The sequence below is a fragment of the Tachypleus tridentatus genome, chromosome 8 (assembly GCF_004210375.1).
Source record: "Tachypleus tridentatus isolate NWPU-2018 chromosome 8, ASM421037v1, whole genome shotgun sequence".
Taxonomy (NCBI): Eukaryota; Metazoa; Arthropoda; class Merostomata; order Xiphosura; family Limulidae; genus Tachypleus; species Tachypleus tridentatus.
The window spans coordinates 143653895-143675825 of record NC_134832.1 but is presented as its reverse complement, the minus strand read 5'-3'; the positions used below and the strand labels follow the sequence as shown (position 1 = coordinate 143675825).

At 33.9% G+C, this 21931-nt stretch overlaps 1 protein-coding gene across 1 annotated transcript in view; it reads right to left on the bottom strand.

The window, feature by feature from the left end:
* LOC143223660 (metal cation symporter ZIP8-like) overlaps positions 1 to 21931 on the bottom strand; it is a 45956-nt gene that overhangs the window by 9372 nt on the left and 14653 nt on the right. Inside the window, exons 2-5 of the mRNA XM_076451902.1 lie at positions 5766 to 5922; positions 4562 to 4731; positions 2474 to 2599; positions 1941 to 2150 (exon numbers count right to left, since the gene is read on the bottom strand). Of these exons, the coding sequence (XP_076308017.1) occupies positions 1941 to 2150; positions 2474 to 2599; positions 4562 to 4731; positions 5766 to 5922 (663 nt within the window). The remainder of the gene's footprint in view (positions 1 to 1940; positions 2151 to 2473; positions 2600 to 4561; positions 4732 to 5765; positions 5923 to 21931) is intronic.

Here is a 21931-nt window from a genome sequence, read left to right as displayed (position 1 = left end):
CAATTCAAAATTAAATACAGCTATCGCAGACCGTTCCATGTGACCTTGGGTGAAATTCGATAACCAAGACTTGTTCTGGACTGAATAAAATTTAATCTTGCTCGCTCAGCAAGCAGGTCAGTAATTTTAGAAACATTAGTTACTGAATGAACAAGTCTCTTATGCCATAATAACAGAAACTCTAACAGTTACAGAAACTGACAAGAAATTTGACAACATATATATAATTATGTATAATAGTTTTTATTGAAATACAGTGTTACTATAACATCAATTATTTTCTTCTTGCGAGTTATTTCTACCAAATCATTGTTTTTTTTTTTACATTTGACTAAAACGTTATGGTAGCATCAGTGTTTGTTACTTCTTCATTACAAGATTATTAGATGTCAGCGCTAACGGAACATTAAACAAATGTGATTGTCCCCACTAGATGGTAGCACCATATGCGTGTCAGTTAACTTTTGAATGTTTATACTTATTTCGCAATAAAATTTTAACTACATTTGTATTATTTAGTACTAGATACTGAAACGATAAACACGTTTTACTTTTTTATGACTATTTACAGCTTTATTAAAACGTTTAGTAAATCTTTACTTTATTACTATAAGCCAGGTATACTGGTTCATTACTACAATTTACTTTTATTACTTAAAAAGCTCCTAAGACCCTAAAGCTTTATTATATACATTTCACTTAGATGATAGTGGAACATGAACCACAAAATTTCACATCCACCATCTCACAAACTATTCACTAGGCCACATTCAACCCTAAAAATTTGATTTAGCAAAGATTGTGTTTTTTAATTTCGCGCAAAGCTACACGAGGGCTATCTACGCTAGCCGTCCATATTTTAGCAATGTTTGAGGGTTTGTTTGTTTGAAAGTAAGCACAAAGATATACAATGGGTTATAAGTGCTCTGCCCACCACGGGTATCGAAATCCGGTGTTTAGCGGTGTGAGTCCTAAGACATCCCGCTGCGCCAGTGGGAGGCAACATGAGAGGGAAGACAGTTAGTCATCACCACCCACAGTCAACTCTTGGTCTACTCTTTTACCAACGTCACATTATAACGCCCCCACGACTGAAAGGACGAGCATGTTTGGTGAGACAGAGATTCGATCCCGCGACCCTAAGATTGCGAGTCAAGCGCCCTAATTACTGAGCAAAAATGAAGGGTAAATAAGGTTTCAAAAAACATTAATGCGAACACACTAAATAGTTTCTAAAATATTAGTTCCTGTTTAATGCCACTGCTTTGTATTAACAGCCCAGATGAAGCGGTAACGCTGAAACATAGATTGAAACAAAAAATAATTTTATAATTTGAATAATAAATATTGATTGCTTGTTTTTTTTTCTAAGTTATTTCTCAAAATTAGAAACAGTAACCTCAATCGTATAGGTAGATAGAAAAGATGTAATACAGATGAGTGAAACAGGTTGTTTAATAACATATCTCAAGAGGACAGGTGGCGCTAGTTACAATAGGATAATGACCCTGGTTTCCGAGAACAACTTATTATTCGCAAAAAAACAACAACAACGTGTTGTTGCAAATGTGTTGACTAATCTTACTTCTTCCCATGCACGTGAATATTTACTGAAATGAACAAAGAAAAGCTGGCACTATAGGCGAAGATTATTGAAATTACAAAACCTTATACAATTCCAGTAAATTTGTTATAAAATACAATTACGTCACCAGAAAATGTTGGAAAACACTAGACACTGGCTGTCGCTGTAAAATGACAGTGTTAAAACTGTTTTACTGATAAGAGATATACCTATAAAATAGTAGTTCATCTATCATATTAATATTTGTTTATATATGCATGTCTCATCTCTGACGCCATTTTTCCATTTTTAAGCATCACAAGTACACAGTATAGCCTAAACATCGAACAACCATGTGGATTTTCCACAAACGTACCAACGCTTTTTCGTCTCCTACACTTCCATTCATTTTTTCTGTGCTCTTTTCGTTAGCTACAACTTTAGTTTTTTCGGTGTCCACAGGTTTTATCTTCTTGACACTGACGTTAGAGGGCGGTTCTGTGGTCGCAACACTATCTGTTGTCATTTCCGATACGCTTACGCTAAGGGTTATTTCACTCTTCATCGATTTTTTCAGTTTTCGTTTCTGGAATGGAAATTTTTAATTGGCTACAAGCTAGAAATATCGTACAAATAAAACCACTGTACAAGTGTATATCATCTGTTCTTCATAAAATTAATGTATTCTAATTGAGCCCTTACACTTTACAAAATTTTCTTAAATGTTTGTTAAAAAAATTCGCAGAAAACTTTTCGTAACCAGCAGAATTTACTGGTTTCTGTAAAAATAAATAAATAAATCTAAAATTAATGTTTTGTTCCATTCAAACTTAAGTTTAACGTCTTAACTACGATAATTAATCCGGAACTTCCATTGTATGACAGATAGATTAGCATTTCGTCTCTCACCTGCTTGGCGTTCCCGACGAATTTAAGAAATCTTTCAGTCAGAAAGAACAAATAGACTCCACCGAAGATGATCAAAGATTTCCATAAGTAGGAATGATGAGCGTCGTTTTCAAGAATCCCAAAAGACTGCAATGACACACATTCAACATTAGAGTTTGTTTTTTTGTTTGTTTTTTGGAATTTCGCACAAAGCTACTCGAGGGCTATCTGTGCTAGCCGTCCCTAATATAGCAGTGTAAGACTAGAGGGAAGGCAGCTAGTCATCACCACCCACCGCCAACTCTTGGGCTACTCTTTTACCAACGAATAGTGGGATTGACCGTAACATCGTAACGCCCCCACGGCTGGGAGGGCGAGCATGTTTAGCGCGACGCGGGCGAGAACCCGCGACCCTCGGATTACGAGTCGCACATCTTACGCGCTCGGCCATGCCAAGCCTTCAACATTACAGAAGCAGCAAAAAACACACCCGACAGGGTAACCAAATTACTGATTTGGTGATCCACCATTCACTACAGACGGAATCAGTGTATTGTTTCATCTGTTACAACACTCAGTGTAATAAGCAGACCAAACGGGTGAATATTTTTACGTAAGATCCTTAGAGCAACCGGAGGAGTTCACCAACACAATGATAGAAATTTGTGTTTAATTGTTTTTCTTTATGTGTGTGTTTGTTACTATGTTAATATAGATACAGTAATAAACTAATTCATCGACCCCAAAACAATGTGGTACATAAACAGCTTAGGAAAGTGTGTTTAAAAATCCAATGGGATCCATGAACTTCACCGATAACGATAGGGTTAAATATACTCATAATCATTAAATAATTTAGTTGTTGATAAATAGCCTGAACTCATAATTCACAAACATTATATTTTATTATAATATATATATATATTGTTCATAGGCTATTTTACCAAAGTAACTAGCCACATGAATAAGGGGATAGCAAATACATTTTGCTAGAAATACACCCTACTTTTAAAAACTGTTCAACCTTCTCTATAACTTAATTTACTGATCCTCTGGTTATTGGTTATCGGTCGTAGATTTCTTTATCGATAAATTTTTTTTTTTTTCATACGTCACAGATAATCATGAAACAGGAGTAAATGAATTATGTTAATCATATATGTTTATTTGGCATTAAGGTGGTAAAAGGATTATTTATTTATTATTAGTGTTTGTATACTGATAAAATTACATAACGAAATGGGTAATTGTTAATATTAGGTGGTTATACTGATTGGGTCGAGCACGGCCTAATGTTTAACATTCCGGTTACAACTTCCAGGATTCGAGTTCGTCATATTTAACTGTGGTCAAGTTATAAAAACTGGTAGTCAAACCCACTATTCAAATATAAGGAACCGTATAGATGGCTGGTTCTGCTGAGTGGTTCCCCTCCTGCCGGTCAGCAGCTCTAAATTAAGGAGAAGTAAACCTGAATCCTCAGATATGTGACGTAATAATTTAGCCCATTAGTCCGTTCGGACCACAAACACATTTTCGTACAGCTTGGTGTTATTTGTTACATATTCGAGAAATCTGTTTTTTCATTCAGAATTTTATTAGTTTTAATTGTGAGATGTCAATTAGAGAAGAAGTGGTCCTGTACTATAGAAATATCTTTTGTCTATATGTGAGAAAATGCATATAAGTAAATTTCATATTTTGTAATAATAAATAACATATTATATACCTATAGTACTCACTCTTTTTTTTACAGTTTATCTACACAATACTATGATAAGCCAGTATGCTAACTTGTCAACATTATGATCATTAAATATATACGGTGTCCGTATGGTCTCCAGGTGTACTGAAAGGTGGATATTTTAACATGTACTGATGAAGGTTAAACAGTTCAGTTTTATTGCCGCTTCATCCATAGCCCACGGACTGATGAAATACTCAACAATTTATTTAACTAAATGCACAAATGAAATTAGAAGAAAGTAACAAGTATACACTTTTAGCCAGGAGATAAGATGATAAACTAGGGTAATAAAATAAAATAAGTCAACTTTACTCAAAAGTTATTATATAAATATAATAAATACTGGCTTTTTAGATACATACCTGTGGAATGAGATGAAAGATGGCGCTGCTCAGTAAGCTACCTACTGCTAATCCTTCAAACAGTACGATAAACTTCTGGTACAAACGTTTATTCATCAAAGGCATAAGAATAACTCCACCCAGAGAGCAGCAACTGATGATGGTGACAAACAGGATACCAAGGCCCCATACTGTACACATAAAAAAAGTGTATTATTTCTAAGTAGCCGCATTATCTTTGCGTAGAAAGAGGCGCATGAATTTACAGCTGCAAGTTACTTTAACTCATAATGCATTTCAAGTTTGGTGGCATGAAGAAGAAACTTTATGAAATGGTAACAGATGTACATACATCGATTTAATGTATACACGGATAATTTTTCGGTAACTATGGAAACAAGACAGGACGAGTTGTAACCATAGAAACAAATAAGTTTGTAAACTGTAAGAAACAGAAAATATACTCATTGTACGAATGGATGATGTCTCAAAAATACACACACAAATTATAAATATTATCGTTATTGTGAAACTAATTATATATTATAGTTTGGAAAAAAAGTAGTTTCTATTGTTTGAATTTATGGTAAAACTGATAAAGCAATATACCGATATCACTAATTTTGAGCTACGACCGGAAAGAGTGAAATCAATCAGTAGCACTCAGTTCCTACTATTTATGTTAATGGATTTATTGTCACTCTTATAACACACTCTTATCTCAGAAGAGAAGGGAATATTTTGTGATATACCACGGATTCGAAATGGATTCTTCAGTTCGTAAATTCAGAGCCCGGGAAGTTTTTTGTTTGTTTGTTTTGAATTTCGCGCAAAGTTACACAAGGGTTATCTGCACTACCCATCCCGTAGGCTAGAGGGAAGGCAGCTAATCATAAGTGCCTACTGTCAACTCTTGAGCTACTCTTTTACCAATGAATAGAAATGACGGTCACATTATAACGCCCCCACGGATAAAAGGGTAAGCATGTGTGATGTGACGGGGATTCAAATCTGTGACCCTCAGATTAAGAGTCGAGCGCCTAATCACTTGGCCATACCAGGCCCGCCCCGGGAAGAAGTAAGCTGAGAAAAAACAAAACAAGTTTTCTAAAGACGGCTGGTATGGGTATTAAAACATTGGTTAAAATAAAGTACAGAACAAAGTTTCGACCTTCTTGGGTCATCTTCGTGTTAACAGACAGGAGAAGAAACTAATTTGGCTTACTTGCCGCGGTGGAAGGTCTGGAGGAATGCACTGTCTCGGGTTCACAGTCTCCCGTCCGTTGTTGCACAAGAAGGACTGGACATAACTGAGTTATGGCGTCACTCAGAGACTTTGTAGAGTTAGGTACCAGGTTGAAAAGTTCTGTAGGACTGATGCACTAAGAGAGAATGACAACGTCAGGCTGTCACTGTTACTGAAACATTGTTTTGATAAACCGAGATAAGACAGTATGTGTTAAACAAATAAACCAATATAAAACAGTGTGTGTTAAACAAATAAACCAAAGTAAAACAGTATATGTTAAACAAATAAACCAAAGTAAAACAGTATGCGTTAAACAAATAATACAAAGAAAAACAGTGTATGTTAAACAAATAAACCAAGGTAAGATAATGTATGTTAAACAAATAAACCAAAGTAAAACAGTACGTGTTAAACAAATAATACAAAGAAAAACGGAAAGTAAAACGGTGTATGTTACACAATAAACCAAGATAATACAGTATATGCTAAACAAATACACCAAGGTAAAACGGTGTATGTTAAAAAACCACAGATAAAACAGTATATGTTAAACAAATAAACAAAGATAAAACAATACATGACAAGCAAATAAAAACAAGATTTAAATACATATATATATTTTAAACAAACAAATCAAAACACATTACATGAGACAAACAAACAGAAGTAAAATAACACATGTTAAATATGCGTGAACATTCGGTAAATTATTTTGCAGAAGTGAGGTCAGGAACCGAGCTATGAGGCCTGGAAGACACCGTAGAGTTACCGAAATCAACCTTTTGAAGAATAGATGTTCTTAACCTGTTCAGTGCCGTAGACGAGATAACTCGTCCAAGCCGATCGGTAACACAGTGCCACGGACGAGTTAATTCGTTCTCAATAATACCTAACTTCAACGCTAGATGTCAGCACCATACACGCATTTGACCTACTTACAAATTGTTTCACTTTCGATCCAAAATGGTGTCACGAAAAAAAGTTACAAAATGAAGAAGCATTAGAGTTATATTGTAGCAGCTGAAATACTTGGCAGTCAGTCAAAGGGTTATTACGTGTCTAAATTTAATTGTTTACGGTTTGTTTTTTTCACGTTTTCAGTTTTGCTTCGTTAACTAGCTGAGGCCGGAACGTGACTGGCATTTCATTAATAAGCCTAATGATATTTCGATATTGCACAGTTGAAAGTATGTTAATCTGTTTTAGAGAAAGGTAGAATTATTCTAGCCTAGTAATGGTTAATATGATTCCATCGTTGATATAATATGTGACACTGCGAATTCAGTAGCTAAATTTTAAACGAGGTAGTCTATCATTATAAATGAGCCCATGTATACCATTATTTTTCAGTTTTCTTTTAAAATTACGACACGGACTATTTGTCGCTTCAAAATGTCGTTTCTTCTTCACTCTTTTAGCACGTTATGCATTGCAGAGAAATGAGGAGAAAACCCAAACCTTTTATTTTTGTATGGTAAAGCGGCCCTAGAAAATTTCGAAATTGAGCGTTACTTTGTACCTATGTTATCAATACGTATATATTTTAAAATATATAATTAAAAGAATATAATTGGTCGTTTACCTGAATATAAATTTTCAGGAGTAACACATACAACGTTTACTAAATTCGTTTCTAAATGTAGTGTTCCCTGTTTGGCCAATGGGCTTATAACGCTAAAAATCGAATTTCGATACCTGCGATGGGCAAAGTACATATGGTTTATTGTGTAGGTTTGTGATTTACAACAAATCAGTTAACTAGAAATGGTCCTTTTGTATGTGTGTGTGTGTGTTTTTATAACAAAGTCACACCGGGCTATCTGCTGAGTCCAGCGAGGGGAATCGAACCGCTGATTTTAGCGTTGTAAATCTGTAGACTTACCGCTGTACTGGCGGGATGCCTAGATAAAAGTACAAAATCCCTTAGTATCGTAAAGTCAACGTGGTTAGGAATATCAGTGGGTAATAACTTCAATTTGATCTTCATGTTTTGTAAAGCTTATTCACTTTAAAATGTTAACAGAAAGCACGTGCAGTTCACAGTATTTAGTTGTCGTTGTTTATAATAAAGCACAAAGCTACACAATCAATTATCTGTGCTCTGCTCACATGGGATATGGAAATACGGTTTATAGTGTTGTAAGTCCGCAGATATTCCACTATGCCACTGGAAAGGTTCAGTATTCCGTTTGTGCCTATAAGCAAACTTAAGGTATGTCGGTTCAAACAATTTCGCTCAATACCTTTATTGAGTATTTTGTTCAACGCTTCTATGATTAACATATTCAATTAATTCAGCTAAAGCAAAATCAAACTCTAAAGCAGAGGTGTATGAAAGGAGGGTCAAACAGGGACCTATCTTCCCCCTCAATAGCTCTGGGTACGGACTCAGCCAATTTAGTGAGTGTATTACTGTTTATTTCTATGCATATGATGTGTGTGTGTGAGAGAGAGAGAGAGAGATAAGATAGCTTATATATATTTACATTAATGTGTGTGTGTGTGAGAGAGAGAGATAAGATAGCTTATATATATTTACATTAATGTGTGTGTGTGTGTGAGAGATAAGATAGCTTATATATATTTACATTAACGTGTGTGTGTGTGTGTGAGAGAGAGAGAGAGAGATAAGATAGCTTATATATATTTACATTAATGTGTGTGTGTTTAAAGTCTTCCTGCTCACGTCCTATATTCAAAGTTAAAATAGTCGATAAATTTGGTTACAAATATCTGAAATTATAACTTAATAAAATTCATTTAAGACTTTTTAGTTTGGTATACTCACGAAATTTCATTGCTTTTTATTTGGAAAGTCTACTTAATACATTGTATACAATTATTTTTAGTAATCAAGTTTCGTTTAAAATTTTTATAGATAGTTTTAATAAACACTTTTGTCTGAGAATCGTAGAGTTGGTCTTATACGTGCAAGAAACAAATACGTTCCATATCTGAGAGTCCTGTTATCACATGGCGTGTGTTCCATAATTAAATATATAAAATAAAACGACTAAAACAGTAAGCCTTTTCTGCATTTCTAATAACAAGGGTTTCAAATATACCTTGAAAATTAAGTTGGGATAGAAAATCACAGTAAAACTACGTTTCGCCACCGCCAATCATCAGGTGCTTTGCAACGTACAGATACATCAGACGATGACGTCATACGCATAACCTCGACCTCAGCACGTATGAAAACCTTGTACTTGCGTTTTATTTATTGTTCGTCTGCTTTATTATAATCACTTCTATTTTATGTTTGTTTGTTGGTAGGCATGACGTAACACGGTTATTCTTGTCCACCCCATATAAAGACGATTACAATCTTACATTTACACTATAAACTAACTTGTTTTCAATTACAATCTGTTTAATTCTGTTTTTGTTTTGTTTATTATAATTATATCCAACCTTTACCTTTGTAAAAGAGATGAATCCATCCACAGTTGGAAGATTAAACATCTTCATTGCTTTCATGTGTTTTTTTTTTTCATGAAATATTTTTATTACTTAAACATTTTTAACAACACTCATAGAATATACATTTATTTTCATTAGCACAGTTTCCAGATGATTTATTTTCTGGTTTAGTTCTCTCTTCTTTTGTTTTGTTTTTTTAACGACAAATACCTTTAATTAAATATGCCCACTAAAGTTTTTAAACAGTGCAGTTCTAATATAGATCTGTATATGTTTCCTTCCCAAAAACGTTTGGTTTAACAGTATCAACTCTTCTAACTAATGACATTAAGAAAAGATAACGCCCTCTCATTCGTTTAATATTAAAATATAATAGACTTAGAAATATTAAAAACTCTTCACCCATTAGTTAAGAAATAAATACACAAACTATTAACCACATACTTTTGATTTCATATTCAAGCACGTTCAGGAAAAATGTTAGCATGAATGTGCGCTGATGGACCCATACTTAGTCCATCAATCTGACCATAGAACTCGTTAAACAGAAATAAAATTTGTTTTGTTACAACAAGCATCAACGTTTGTTTCAATACCTCTAGAAAAAATAGTTCCCTTGGATTTTCATCTTTCATTTGATAGAAAAGAGCACATTTAATAGAAACCTAGACTAGTTTGTTTGTAATTAACTATAAAGCTACACCATGAGGAATCTGTGTTCTGTTTACCAATCGAAACCCGCCTTCTAGCGTTGTAAGTTCGTACATATACCGCCGTGTCACTGAAGGGGGCGCGAGGATTGGCTCTTAGGTGAATAATGCTACGATATTAAACCTAACTGAGAAAAGTGGAGGAATAAATTTGCCCAACCACTGTCCCCTTATGGGACAGCGATAATTCTAGACTTTCATTGCTAAAATGCAGGGTTCGATTCCCCGCAGTTGACACAGGAGATGATCCGATGTGGTTTTGCTCTAAAACAAGCCCAATAACTTCATGAAATTTCTGTAATTACTTTTTAAACAAGAGGAAATCCTCAATAGCTGCGGAACTTAAAATTATATTTTGGGCAGGATTAGAATAAATTAATTATGAGACTTTTTCCTTTTTTATTAGCTATATTTTTGTGTACTTGTAATGTTAAACGGGAGCATGCGCATACCAAATTCAAGTTTATTACTCGTCAGGATCTATAACAGCCTACCTTCAAATTGAAATAAATCTATTATTACCTATTATATAGAGTAAATTAATATATGAGACCGTGGGCGTGGTCAAATACGTCAATCAAAAGAGCTTGACCTCCTGAGTTCAAAACTTTAATTATATCTCAAATCAATCAAGAGATGACGGCGCTATAAGCTAAAAGTTTGTACCTGAAAATCAAACAAACAAACAGAATCATTCTATGAGCCATTATGCCTCCAGTAAAAATGCTCTCTCTATGTGAACCGTAAGGTACTGACATCTAGTCTAGGCTAAAACTTTACCTAAGCTATAATTATAATTTGTTTATAATTAAGCACATATCTGTGTTATGCCCAGTGACAGCATCGAATGAAACCTGTTTTTTTAGCGTTACGAGTCTTCAGACTTACCGTCAAGCTACGGGGGTTTGAGGGCTATAAAAAACTCCTATGGTTAAAATAAAAAAATGATTAAAATAAAAACTAAAAACAAACAAATTGTAAATAAGAAGAACGTAGTTTACAGTATAGAGCAGAGACTGTAACAGTATTTCTACAGAGCAGAGACTGTAACAGTATTTCTACAGAGCACAGACTGTAACAGTATTGATACAGAGCACAGACTGTAACAGTATTGATACAGAGCAGACTGTAACAGTATTGATACAGAGCAGAGACTGTAACAGTATTGATACAGAGCAGAGACTGTAACAGTATTGATACAGAGCAGAGACTGTAACTATACAGAGCACAGACTGTAACAGTATTGATACAGAGCACAGACTGTAACAGTATTGATACAGAGCAAAGACTGTAACAGTATTTATACAGAGCACAGACTGTAACAGTATTGATACAGAGCACAGACTGTAACAGTATTGATACAGAGCACAGACTGTAACAGTATTGATACAGAACACAGACTGTAACAGTATTGATACAGAGCAGAGACTGTAACAGTATTGATACAGAGCACAGACTGTAACAGTATTGATACAGAGCATAGACTGTAACAGCATTGATACAGAGCATAGACTGTAACAGTATTGACACAGAGCACAGACTGTAACAGTATTGATACAGAGCACAGAGTGTAACAGTATTGATACAGAGCACAGACTGTAACAGTATTGATACAGAGCAGAGACTGTAACAGTGCTGATACAGAGCAGAGACTGTAACAGTATTGATACAGAGCAGAGACTGTAACAGTATTGATACAGAGCACAGACTGTAACAGTATTGATACAGAGCACAGACTGTAACAGTATTGATACAGAGCAAAGACTGTAACAGTATTTATACAGAGCACAGACTGTAACAGTATTGATACAGAGCACAGACTGTAACAGTATTTACATATAGAAAAACAGCGGTTCACGAACGAGTCCCATTAGTGTCTATCAACATAGCAGTGGATAAACAATAGAAAAGTATTGTATATAAATGTTTCGTTAACAGATATAAAATAAAACAAGCGATTATAATAAAACAAAGTAGACGAATAATAAATAAAATGCAAGTAATGGGTTTATATTTACACTTGGGTTAAGGCTATGCGCATGACGTCATCGATGGATGTCTTTGAAATGTGTGTTCTGTTGCGTAAAGTACCTGTTTATTCCACGTTATTGTCCCCTGCTGGAACAGCGGTAATTCTACGGATTTAAAACGCTAAAACCAAGAGTTAAATTCCCCTCGGTAGACACAGCAGATGGCCCGATGATGCTTTGCTATTAGAAAAATATACAAACACACGCCAGGTTATCAACGGTGAATTGGTTTGGTTTGTTTTGAATTTCTCGCAAAGCTACTCGAGGGCTATCTGCGCTAGCCGTCCCTAATTTAGCAGTGTAAGACTAGAGGGAAGGCAGCTAGTCATCACCATCCACCGCCAGCTCTTGGGTGACTCTTTTAGTGGGATTTTTCGTACATTATAACGCTCCCACGGCTGAAAGGGCGAGCATGTTTGGTGTGACGGGAATTCGAGCCCGCGACCCTCAGATTACGAGTTGAGTGCCTTAGCCACCTGGCCACGCCGGGCCTCTCAACGGTGAAACATACTATTACTGTACAGTGTTATTGTTTTGTAATCCCATTTTAGCTGTACATATTCTGCACTTGAAAGTATTGTAATGACGTTTCTGTGTCCCACAGTTAAAGATACATCTAAAGTTAAACGTTAAACATATTAAATTATTATCATCATTTGTCTGTTTGTTGTTAAACACAGAACAACACAATGGTATTATACGTGCTGAATCTATAATGGGTATCGAAACCTGGATTTTTAGCGTTATAATCTTTCGGACTTACCGCATATCCTATAATTAAAGACACGTGCAAAATGAAACATAACCCGTATCTGAAGGTAAACTATTACAATAGTGCGTGTGTCCAATAATTAAAGACACGTGTAATTATAACGGATGTATTTGAAAGCGGTGTCAACACGACGGAGACATCACCATGTATTAGAACGGAACCTTGGACTTCACACTAAGGACACGCGTACTTTACTAATACATCATCTGACACACTCACTTAATGTCATATTTCCATTCAGAATAAAGATTCTATTAAGCGTGTCTAAAAGCATAAATACCCTGCCATAATTTACTATGTAGTTCCAATAAATTCCGGTAACAATACAGTTTAGGTAACAACTTATCGACAACGCGTTGCGTCTACGCGCCCCAAGAAACGCGCTTTTAGTGTATCGTTACAAGAGATAAAACGTTAACTCAAAAAAAACTCATGCATCAATAATACAGCAGTTACAAATTGATGAGAAAAACGCAAAATGTTTTCTAGAGCGAAGTTGTGATTGACATCTCAGCGTATCCTCAAACAAAGGTTGCAAATGTAAGACAAGATTTAATAACGTGGCGTAATAAAACGCGTCGTCCTAGCGAGACAGCGATGTTATGTTTACAACGTGCGATTCCACACGGTAGAGAGCAGACACCTCAATGTGGATTTACACATTGAACAATGGAAATGCTTCAGTGCATGACCAAAAATTGCAATAAATAATTCATTTTCAAAATTGATAACATTCCTTCTTAAATTAACTTCTGCCTTTAATGTAAGAAACGTAATCTAATAAAAAACACCTTATGTATGAAAAAAAGGTTCATTATAATAGGAATAAGCGCAACTTAAATGAATAAAGTCAAATTTGTAGGCAAAACTGGTAACAACACTTACAGCACTGATAAAAATATACAGCAAATACACACAATTACACAACAGCAGGTAAAACAGTGACACTCAATAGTGACAAATATTAGCTTTAAGATCGGAATCCTATTATTCGGAACAGACCGATACATTGCAGATTATTTAGACTGTATGATGGTAGTTTTTCCTCTCTGAAACAGTGGTAGTCATTTCCTTTATAATAAAGCCATAGAATCTAGATTTACAGTTTCTTGTCATTACCCGAAGGCACTCGGAACAGCAGTATCGCGCATCATCATTTACGCTAATTGCTGAAAGTTAATATCACGTGACGATAAACACTCTTTTAATTAGAAGAATTTCATAGGATTTAGAAAATGTATGTATAACATTTGAGAATGAATAAAGACTGTCAACCAGTACGATTCTTTGGACGACTTGAACTAGAAACTGCTAATCTAGTTTGTAATTCCTGATAACGATAAACCGACTTGAAGTAATAATGTATCTAAAGACGGATGGTATGGGTATTAAAACTTTTATTAAAATAAAGTAAAGAACAACATTTTGACCTTCTTAGGTTACCTTCAGGTTAAGAAACAGACAATTTGAAACTGACCGTTGCCGGGCACATGTCTTAGGGACTAGAGTGTAAACGTTTACGGGATTATAGATGGCGTTGCAGTTAGATGTTAGGTTATTAATTAGTATAGGTATAAAGGCGTTTCTTTATATTGGTTTAATTTTGGTTTATTTATTTCCCTATTTATTATCTGGGTATTTTCTATTATTATAAAATATAAACGCAAAATCAAAGAAGCCCTACTTTCACAATAACTAAATATCTAAAAGTTTTGATATCCATACCAGCTATCTTAAGATATAGTTTGCCTGGCCTAACCGATATTTATTTATGTATCTTTGTGTTTTCTTATAGCAAAGCCACATCGGGCTATCTGCTGAGCCAATCGAGGAGAATCGAACCCCGGATTTTAGCGTTGTAAATCCGTAGACTTACTACTGTACTAGCGGGGAGCATTTATGTATCTGCACGTGCTTTTATCCAATACTATAGATTTTCTGCTATAAATCAGCTGTCTTTAATTCGAGTGACAAAAAAAAAAAAAAAGTCCATTTTTATTCTTAGGTGAAGCTTGTAGTAACAACTTCAGACTGATAGTTCACGTGATTTTTTGAGTAGGCATGCGCAAAAAGTTTGGTCAAATTTGAGCGATTTTTGTTGAAGAGTTCTACACATGTTGCTTATGTTTATACTTAATTGTAGGTTGTAAATATCTATCAGTTTTCCAATTTGGAAAAACAAAAGTCCATAGCAGTTAAATATGTTTCTGTATCAAATAAATTGTCCATATTTTCGATTTTAAATTTAAGAAAAGAAAATGTTGATAAATTTGCAAGAAAAATTAAATCAGAATTGAAGAGGTTATGTCTCGTGTATTTCTTAATGAATTATCTTGAAATTAGGTATGTGTAGTAAGGGTTGAGTGGAGTACATCCACGAAAAACATTTGATAACTTAATTACCACATTCCGAAAAACAGAAAGTGGACAATCGCTTTACTTTACTATCACTCCTGTTGATAACACACAATGTGTCGCAGGTTGTTTTGGTCGTACGACACACTACCAAACTTTGTAAACGATAAATTACAACCCACATAACAGTCTATAAACTGCGGTATTATAAAGATATTTTTCGTTATCGTTTTGTTTTGGTTTGGTTTAACTTCGAAAGACATTTTCAGAAAACAATGTATTTGTTTTAGATGAGCAAATATACACTAAAGTAAAAACTACCACCACAGCAACAGGAGGTTCGAAAAGATCTGCCTGCCCAGCACATGAAAGGCGATCTTTGATAAAAACTAAGCGTTAATGAGTACTTGCACAGACATCAAATATAACATTAGATTTTGAGACAACCAACAATGACTGTTAATAATAGCAAAGTTCCTAAGATAATAGTCACAGTTTGTCAGTTGCAAAGTTATGATGCCAAAGAGCAATTCAAAATAACACATTTCTTTTTTTAAATAACTTATGAAAGGATAAAATTAGCAGCAAATCTACCACAGGTGCATTAGATGTTCGAAGATCTGGTTTTTAAAGAAGAAACTATTGTAATATGCTTTATTTACTGTTCAGGTTTCAGAATATTGAAACTAGCCTATGTCTGTTTTCATAATCTAGAATAATTTGTCATTTCAAAAAAATTGGTACGTAGGAGAAAATGCTTAGTCATCATGGTAACAATTGTTTTAACTTTTGGCAAGTTTATGGTATAAAATAACAGGTTTATTGCTGCCAAAATGATATTCTATGCAAAATAATACAGACGTGACCTTCAGGAAGAAGTATAAGGATATGAAACACGTGTATGTAAAATAACAAACAAATTCAACCAACTCACAAATAACAGACAAGAAAACGGGTTCTTCTCCAAGTTACCGCCCCTACAACAGTTCTAAGAAAATCTACTCAACTTTGAAGCCTAACAACATTCTTGAAAAATCATGTCTTGGTAGACTTACATAAAAACATAATTAAGGCGATTTTTGTCGTTCCCTTTTGATATAATAACTAGAATCATCTTCGGAAATGACACTTGGCTGAAAAAAAATCCCATTTTCTCCTTACGTAGTGTTATTTTACAGAATGTTTAAACAATATCAGAAGTAAATTAATAATAGAAGCAAATGAACAATAAACCAATGAGGGTTCAGCAACAATATGTTGCAAAATAAAATCTGTAGTTACTGACCATAAGATCTCGTAATAAATCAATCTGTAGTTACTGACCATAAGAATTCGTAATAAATCAATCTGTAGTTACTGAGCATACGATCTCGTAATAAATCAATCTGTAGTTACTGACCATAAGAATTCGTAATAAATCAATCTGTAGTTACTGACCATAAGATCTCGTAATAAATCAATCTGTAGTTACTGACCATAAGATCTCGTAATAAATCAATCTGTAGTTATTGACCATAAGATCTCGTAATAAATCAATCTGTAGTGGAGTAAGCGCCATAGTTTATCTAAGATTCTCCCTAGAACTAAGGATTACTCTTAAAAGTAGATTGGTATATTCATATTTCCCTCAGACTGGCCTGCAGGATTCGTAGGATAATATTTCATGGAGCATTAACTGCATGCTATGTCCTTCACAGTCTTCGCTTAAGATAAAAAGGACTGGATACAGTCACAATCTTTATTATTATTATTATGAAGAATAGTGAACTACTCAGAAGCACTCGAGTTTTAGGCCTCGTTTGAAAACCATTACAACTTTTCTGTGTGCTAATTTCTTAATCAGAATTTATGAAAATAAAGTCAAATTTAAACAAGAGTCTACCTCACACAAAGAAAGTATAACAAAGTTCCCCTCCCCTGTCTGTCTGGTCAACAAGAGGCATCTCACCCTTGAGCTATCACATACGTACCCTGCCGTCAGAGCAGGTAACTGAATAAATATAGGGTATCTTTCATACTACAAAGATCTCCTCTAATAGACAACATATGTCATGTCCTTCATGACTCATCCTATTCCTTAATAATCAAAAAGAACGTAATACATTATTTTCCTGGACCAATGTTCTGTTTTACAACAAAACTTTGAAAAAAATTATCTACTAGCTAAGGGGTAAAAAACACATAATATATAGTCGTATAACAGCACCAATACATTTTTTATTAAACTTCCACGAGCTGCTAGAACCATAATGACGTGGATAAGTTACTATTTATATTGATATCTAAAATATTGTTAGAGGGTTTTGCTCCAGAATTAGTTTTAAGCATCTACCACGAAAACGAGTTTATCTCGATAATGCCCGACAAAAAATACAGTTCCGAGATTGGCATATTAACAACGTGTTCCATATAGATGCATCCGGAAAACAGTGCACTTTCATGTGTTGTTACAACACAAAATATGTTAATTCCAAGGATGTATACACCAATAATATAGTAGTTGAAATATAAAACTCCATGCGTCCTAGAGGAAAGCAGTGAACTGTCATCTGAATGTCTTCTGCAATAAAAGTGGGAAATGAAAATTAAGGTATTATAATAAAAGTGCGGTTGTATACAATAAAAATATAATTTTAAACAGCAGTAGTATGTTTTTACATTTTATTTTAGCTTTAGTTTAACATATTTAATTTGCATACAGATTGTTTTTAATGTCTTTCTAACATCAAACTTTGTATATGATAAACAGCGACCCACACAATGGTCTATGAACTATGAACTTTTGTAGGTTTTTTTTAATCTTTATATTTGTCTGTTTACTAGTTACTTAATTACGGAAGCTATTTTGAGAAAATGATTTAGTTAACTTTAATGAGAAACAACAAATGGGTTAAACTGGCTCTGCATTAACAGGAGGTTCGGAAGGATTTGTGTGGTATATAGCAAAAGTGATCATTGAAGAAAAACTACGTGCTGTTAAATACAGGTAGAGAAATCAATGAAAATGCTGAAACTGGGTCACAGAAAAATAAAAATGAAGGTGGAGGTGAGTAACTTAAAAAATAAAATAAAATAAATTAGTGAACAACTTTTGTTCTTTATCGCTTCCTCAATCGAACATGTCTGGCCATCTATATACAAGTTATTAAAACAGAAACACACAGCAAAACTTCGAGTTTCTAGTTACTATAATCATGTTCAAAGTGAAAGTATTACTCATTGGTCCAAGTTTTTTTCATGTCACTGTTTTATGCTAATCACCGAGACAAAACAGCCTATAGTGTGGAAATAATAGTAAAGTCCTTAAGATAATGGTTGAAAGTTTACAGAAGACAACTTTTGATAATAAACAGCAATGCAGAATAATACTTTTTTGTTATTGTTGAGAAAATGCATTATAAAAGGGTAAAATTACCTACCACATATGTATTAGAAGATCGAGCTTCTGGTTTTCAAAATTAATCTTTATTAATCTGCCCTATTTGTGGTTCAGGTTTCAGAATCTTAAAACCACATTTAAGTCTGCTTTCACAATCCAGAATAATCTGCCATTTAACAAAAAGAACAAGGGGCGCCTATGAGAAAATGCTTAGTCATACTCTTGGAAACAATTGTCCCAGTTTTGGAACGTATATGGCACAAGTTAACAGTGTATCCTGCCAAAATGAATTTCTAGGTAAGACTATGGCATGAATGTTTTTGACCTTGAGGCGTGCTTCTGAAAAACTGTAAGGATATAAAACCTGTGTACATAAAAGAACACATGGACAACAAAAATACATACTCAAAAATAACATAAAAGGAAAGAAACATAAAAACAAATCTAACAGGTTCTGATCAACTTTAGGGTCCCACACAAAAACTAGGAAAAACAACCTACAAGTCAAACAAGACTTGGAAAATCATATCCTGATAGACTTGCATAAAAAAGGTAATTAGACTAAAAATTCCCCTTTAAAATAACAAGTATTATGGATGTTGTAGTTAACATTTGGTTGGAGAATACGTTTATGGGTTCTATTTATATGCAAGAATATTTAAAAACACCATAATTAAACTAACAAATGGAATAAAAGCAACAAAACACTGAGTATCGAAAAACGATATTAACAAAATAAGTTACTGGACTAACTCCAGAACAAACTTCCTGATCACAACCTTTTAAGCTCATTTTATGGATTATTATTCGGGAAATTAGAAGCAAAACCATTACGTCTATTAGGAATTCAAGCAACCGTTTATGTTTTCCTAAAGAAACTATATTAATCTGCCTTATTTACAGCTCAGGTTTTAGATCTTTAAACTAAATTTATGTTTCGTTTAACAACACATAATAATCTGTCAGAAAAATTAGTATAGGAGTAAATACTTGATCATTCTCTTGCTAACAACTATTCTAGATTTAACCAAGTTTAAAGTGCAAATTAACAAATGTATCATTGTAAAACTAAGAGAAGAAGACGTGATACCTGCTGGATTATGGATTAAGTACTTATGTACTTATTGTAAAACTAGGAGAAGAAGACGTGATACCTGCTGGATTATGGATTAAGTACTTATGTACTTATTGTAAAACTAGGAGAAGAAGACGTGATACCTGCTGGATTATGGATTAAGTACTTATGTACTTATTGTAAAACTAGGAGAAGAAGACGTGATACCTGCTGGATTATGGATTAAGTACTTATGTACTTATTGTAAAACTAAGAGAAGAAGACGTGATACCTGCTGGATTATGGATTAAGTACTTATGTACTTATTGTAAAACTAAGAGAAGAAGACGTGATACCTGCTGGATTATGGATTAAGTACTTATGTACTTATTGTAAAACTAAGAGAAGAAGACGTGATACCTGCTGGATTATGGATTAAGTACTTATGTACTTATTGTAAAACTAGGAGAAGAAGACGTGATACCTGCTGGATTATGGATTAAGTACTTATGTACTTATTGTAAAACTAAGAGAAGAAGACGTGATACCTGTTGGATTATGGATTAAGTACTTATGTACTTATTGTAAAACTAGGAGAAGAAGACGTGATACCTGCTGGATTATGGATTAAGTACTTATGTACTTATTGTAAAACTAGGAGAAGAAGACGTGATACCTGCTGGATTATGGATTAAGTACTTATGTACTTATTGTAAAACTAAGAGAAGAAGACGTGATACCTGTTGGATTATGGATTAAGTACTTATGTACTTATTGTAAAACTAAGAGAAGAAGACGTGATACCTGTTGGATTATGGATTAAGTACTTATGTACTTATTGTAAAACTAGAGAAGAAGACGTGATACCTGCTGGATTATGGATTAAGTACTTATGTACTTATTGTAAAACTAAGAGAAGAAGACGTGATACCTGTTGGATTATGGATTAAGTACTTATGTACTTATTGTAAAACTAAGAGAAGAAGACGTGATACCTGCTGGATTATGGATTAAGTACTTATGTACTTATTGTAAAACTAAGAGAAGAAGACGTGATACCTGCTGGATTATGGATTAAGTACTTATGTACTTATTGTAAAACTAGGAGAAGAAGACGTGATACCTGCTGGATTATGGATTAAGTACTTATGTACTTATTGTAAAACTAAGAGAAGAAGACGTGATACCTGCTGGATTATGGATTAAGTACTTATGTACTTATTGTAAAACTAAGAGAAGAAGACGTGATACCTGCTGGATTATGGATTAAGTACTTATGTACTTATTGTAAAACTAGGAGAAGAAGACGTGATACCTGTTGGATTATGGATTAAGTACTTATGTACTTATTGTAAAACTAGGAGAAGAAGACGTGATACCTGCTGGATTATGGATTAAGTACTTATGTACTTATTGTAAAACTAAGAGAAGAAGACGTGATACCTGTTGATTATGGATTAAATGTACTTATTGTAAAACTAGGAGAAGAAGACGTGATACCTGCTGGATTATGGATTAAGTACTTATGTACTTATTGTAAAACTAGGAGAAGAAGACGTGATACCTGCTGGATTATGGATTAAGTACTTATGTACTTATTGTAAAACTAAGAGAAGAAGACGTGATACCTGCTGGATTATGGATTAAGTACTTATGAGCCCATTACTTAAAAATTTAATGGTTTCTCAGACGTATTTTCACCTTCTTTCATTAATAATAATCATTGGTTTATAAAGTTTTTATTTTTAACACAGTTAAATAAACGAGACAAAACCTGCAGATCGATTTTTTTAATCTTTGAACGTAATTAAATAAACAAATAAAACAGTAAGGACTTGATCAATATAAAAACCACACACAACAAATCAAATTTTTAAACGTATTCTCAAGACAGCTGGTATTTGCATTAAAACTTTAATTAAAATAATGTAGAGAATAACGTTCGACCTTCTTGGGTCATTTTCGGGTTAACCTGAAGATGACCTAAAAGGTCGAAGCTTTGTTCTGTACTTTATTTTAATTAAAGTTTAAATGCCTACACCAGCTGTCTTAGGAATATATTTTTTACTTTCAAGTAGGTTTCGAATCAAATGTTTACTCTTCTACCATTAAGGAGAAAAGAATTTAAGAACATATAAAAATCAAATGGTTTGCAATAGTTCATGTTCAATTGACATCAGTGACACATGATTCAATCTTTCTTACATCATACTTGTTCGCCTTTCATTCTTAATAAGCTTTAGTTTTGAGAAGGATCTTTCGCCTGAGAAATTTGTTACCACAAGGGATAAAGACATTTTCACTGCAATTTCCGCATTTGAAAAAGTTAAGATTAGGCCATGCTTTAAAAGAATTAACTGGGTTACCCATACCCTGGAAGGAAGTTGTGTAAATTCATGATTAATGAAAAGGATATATT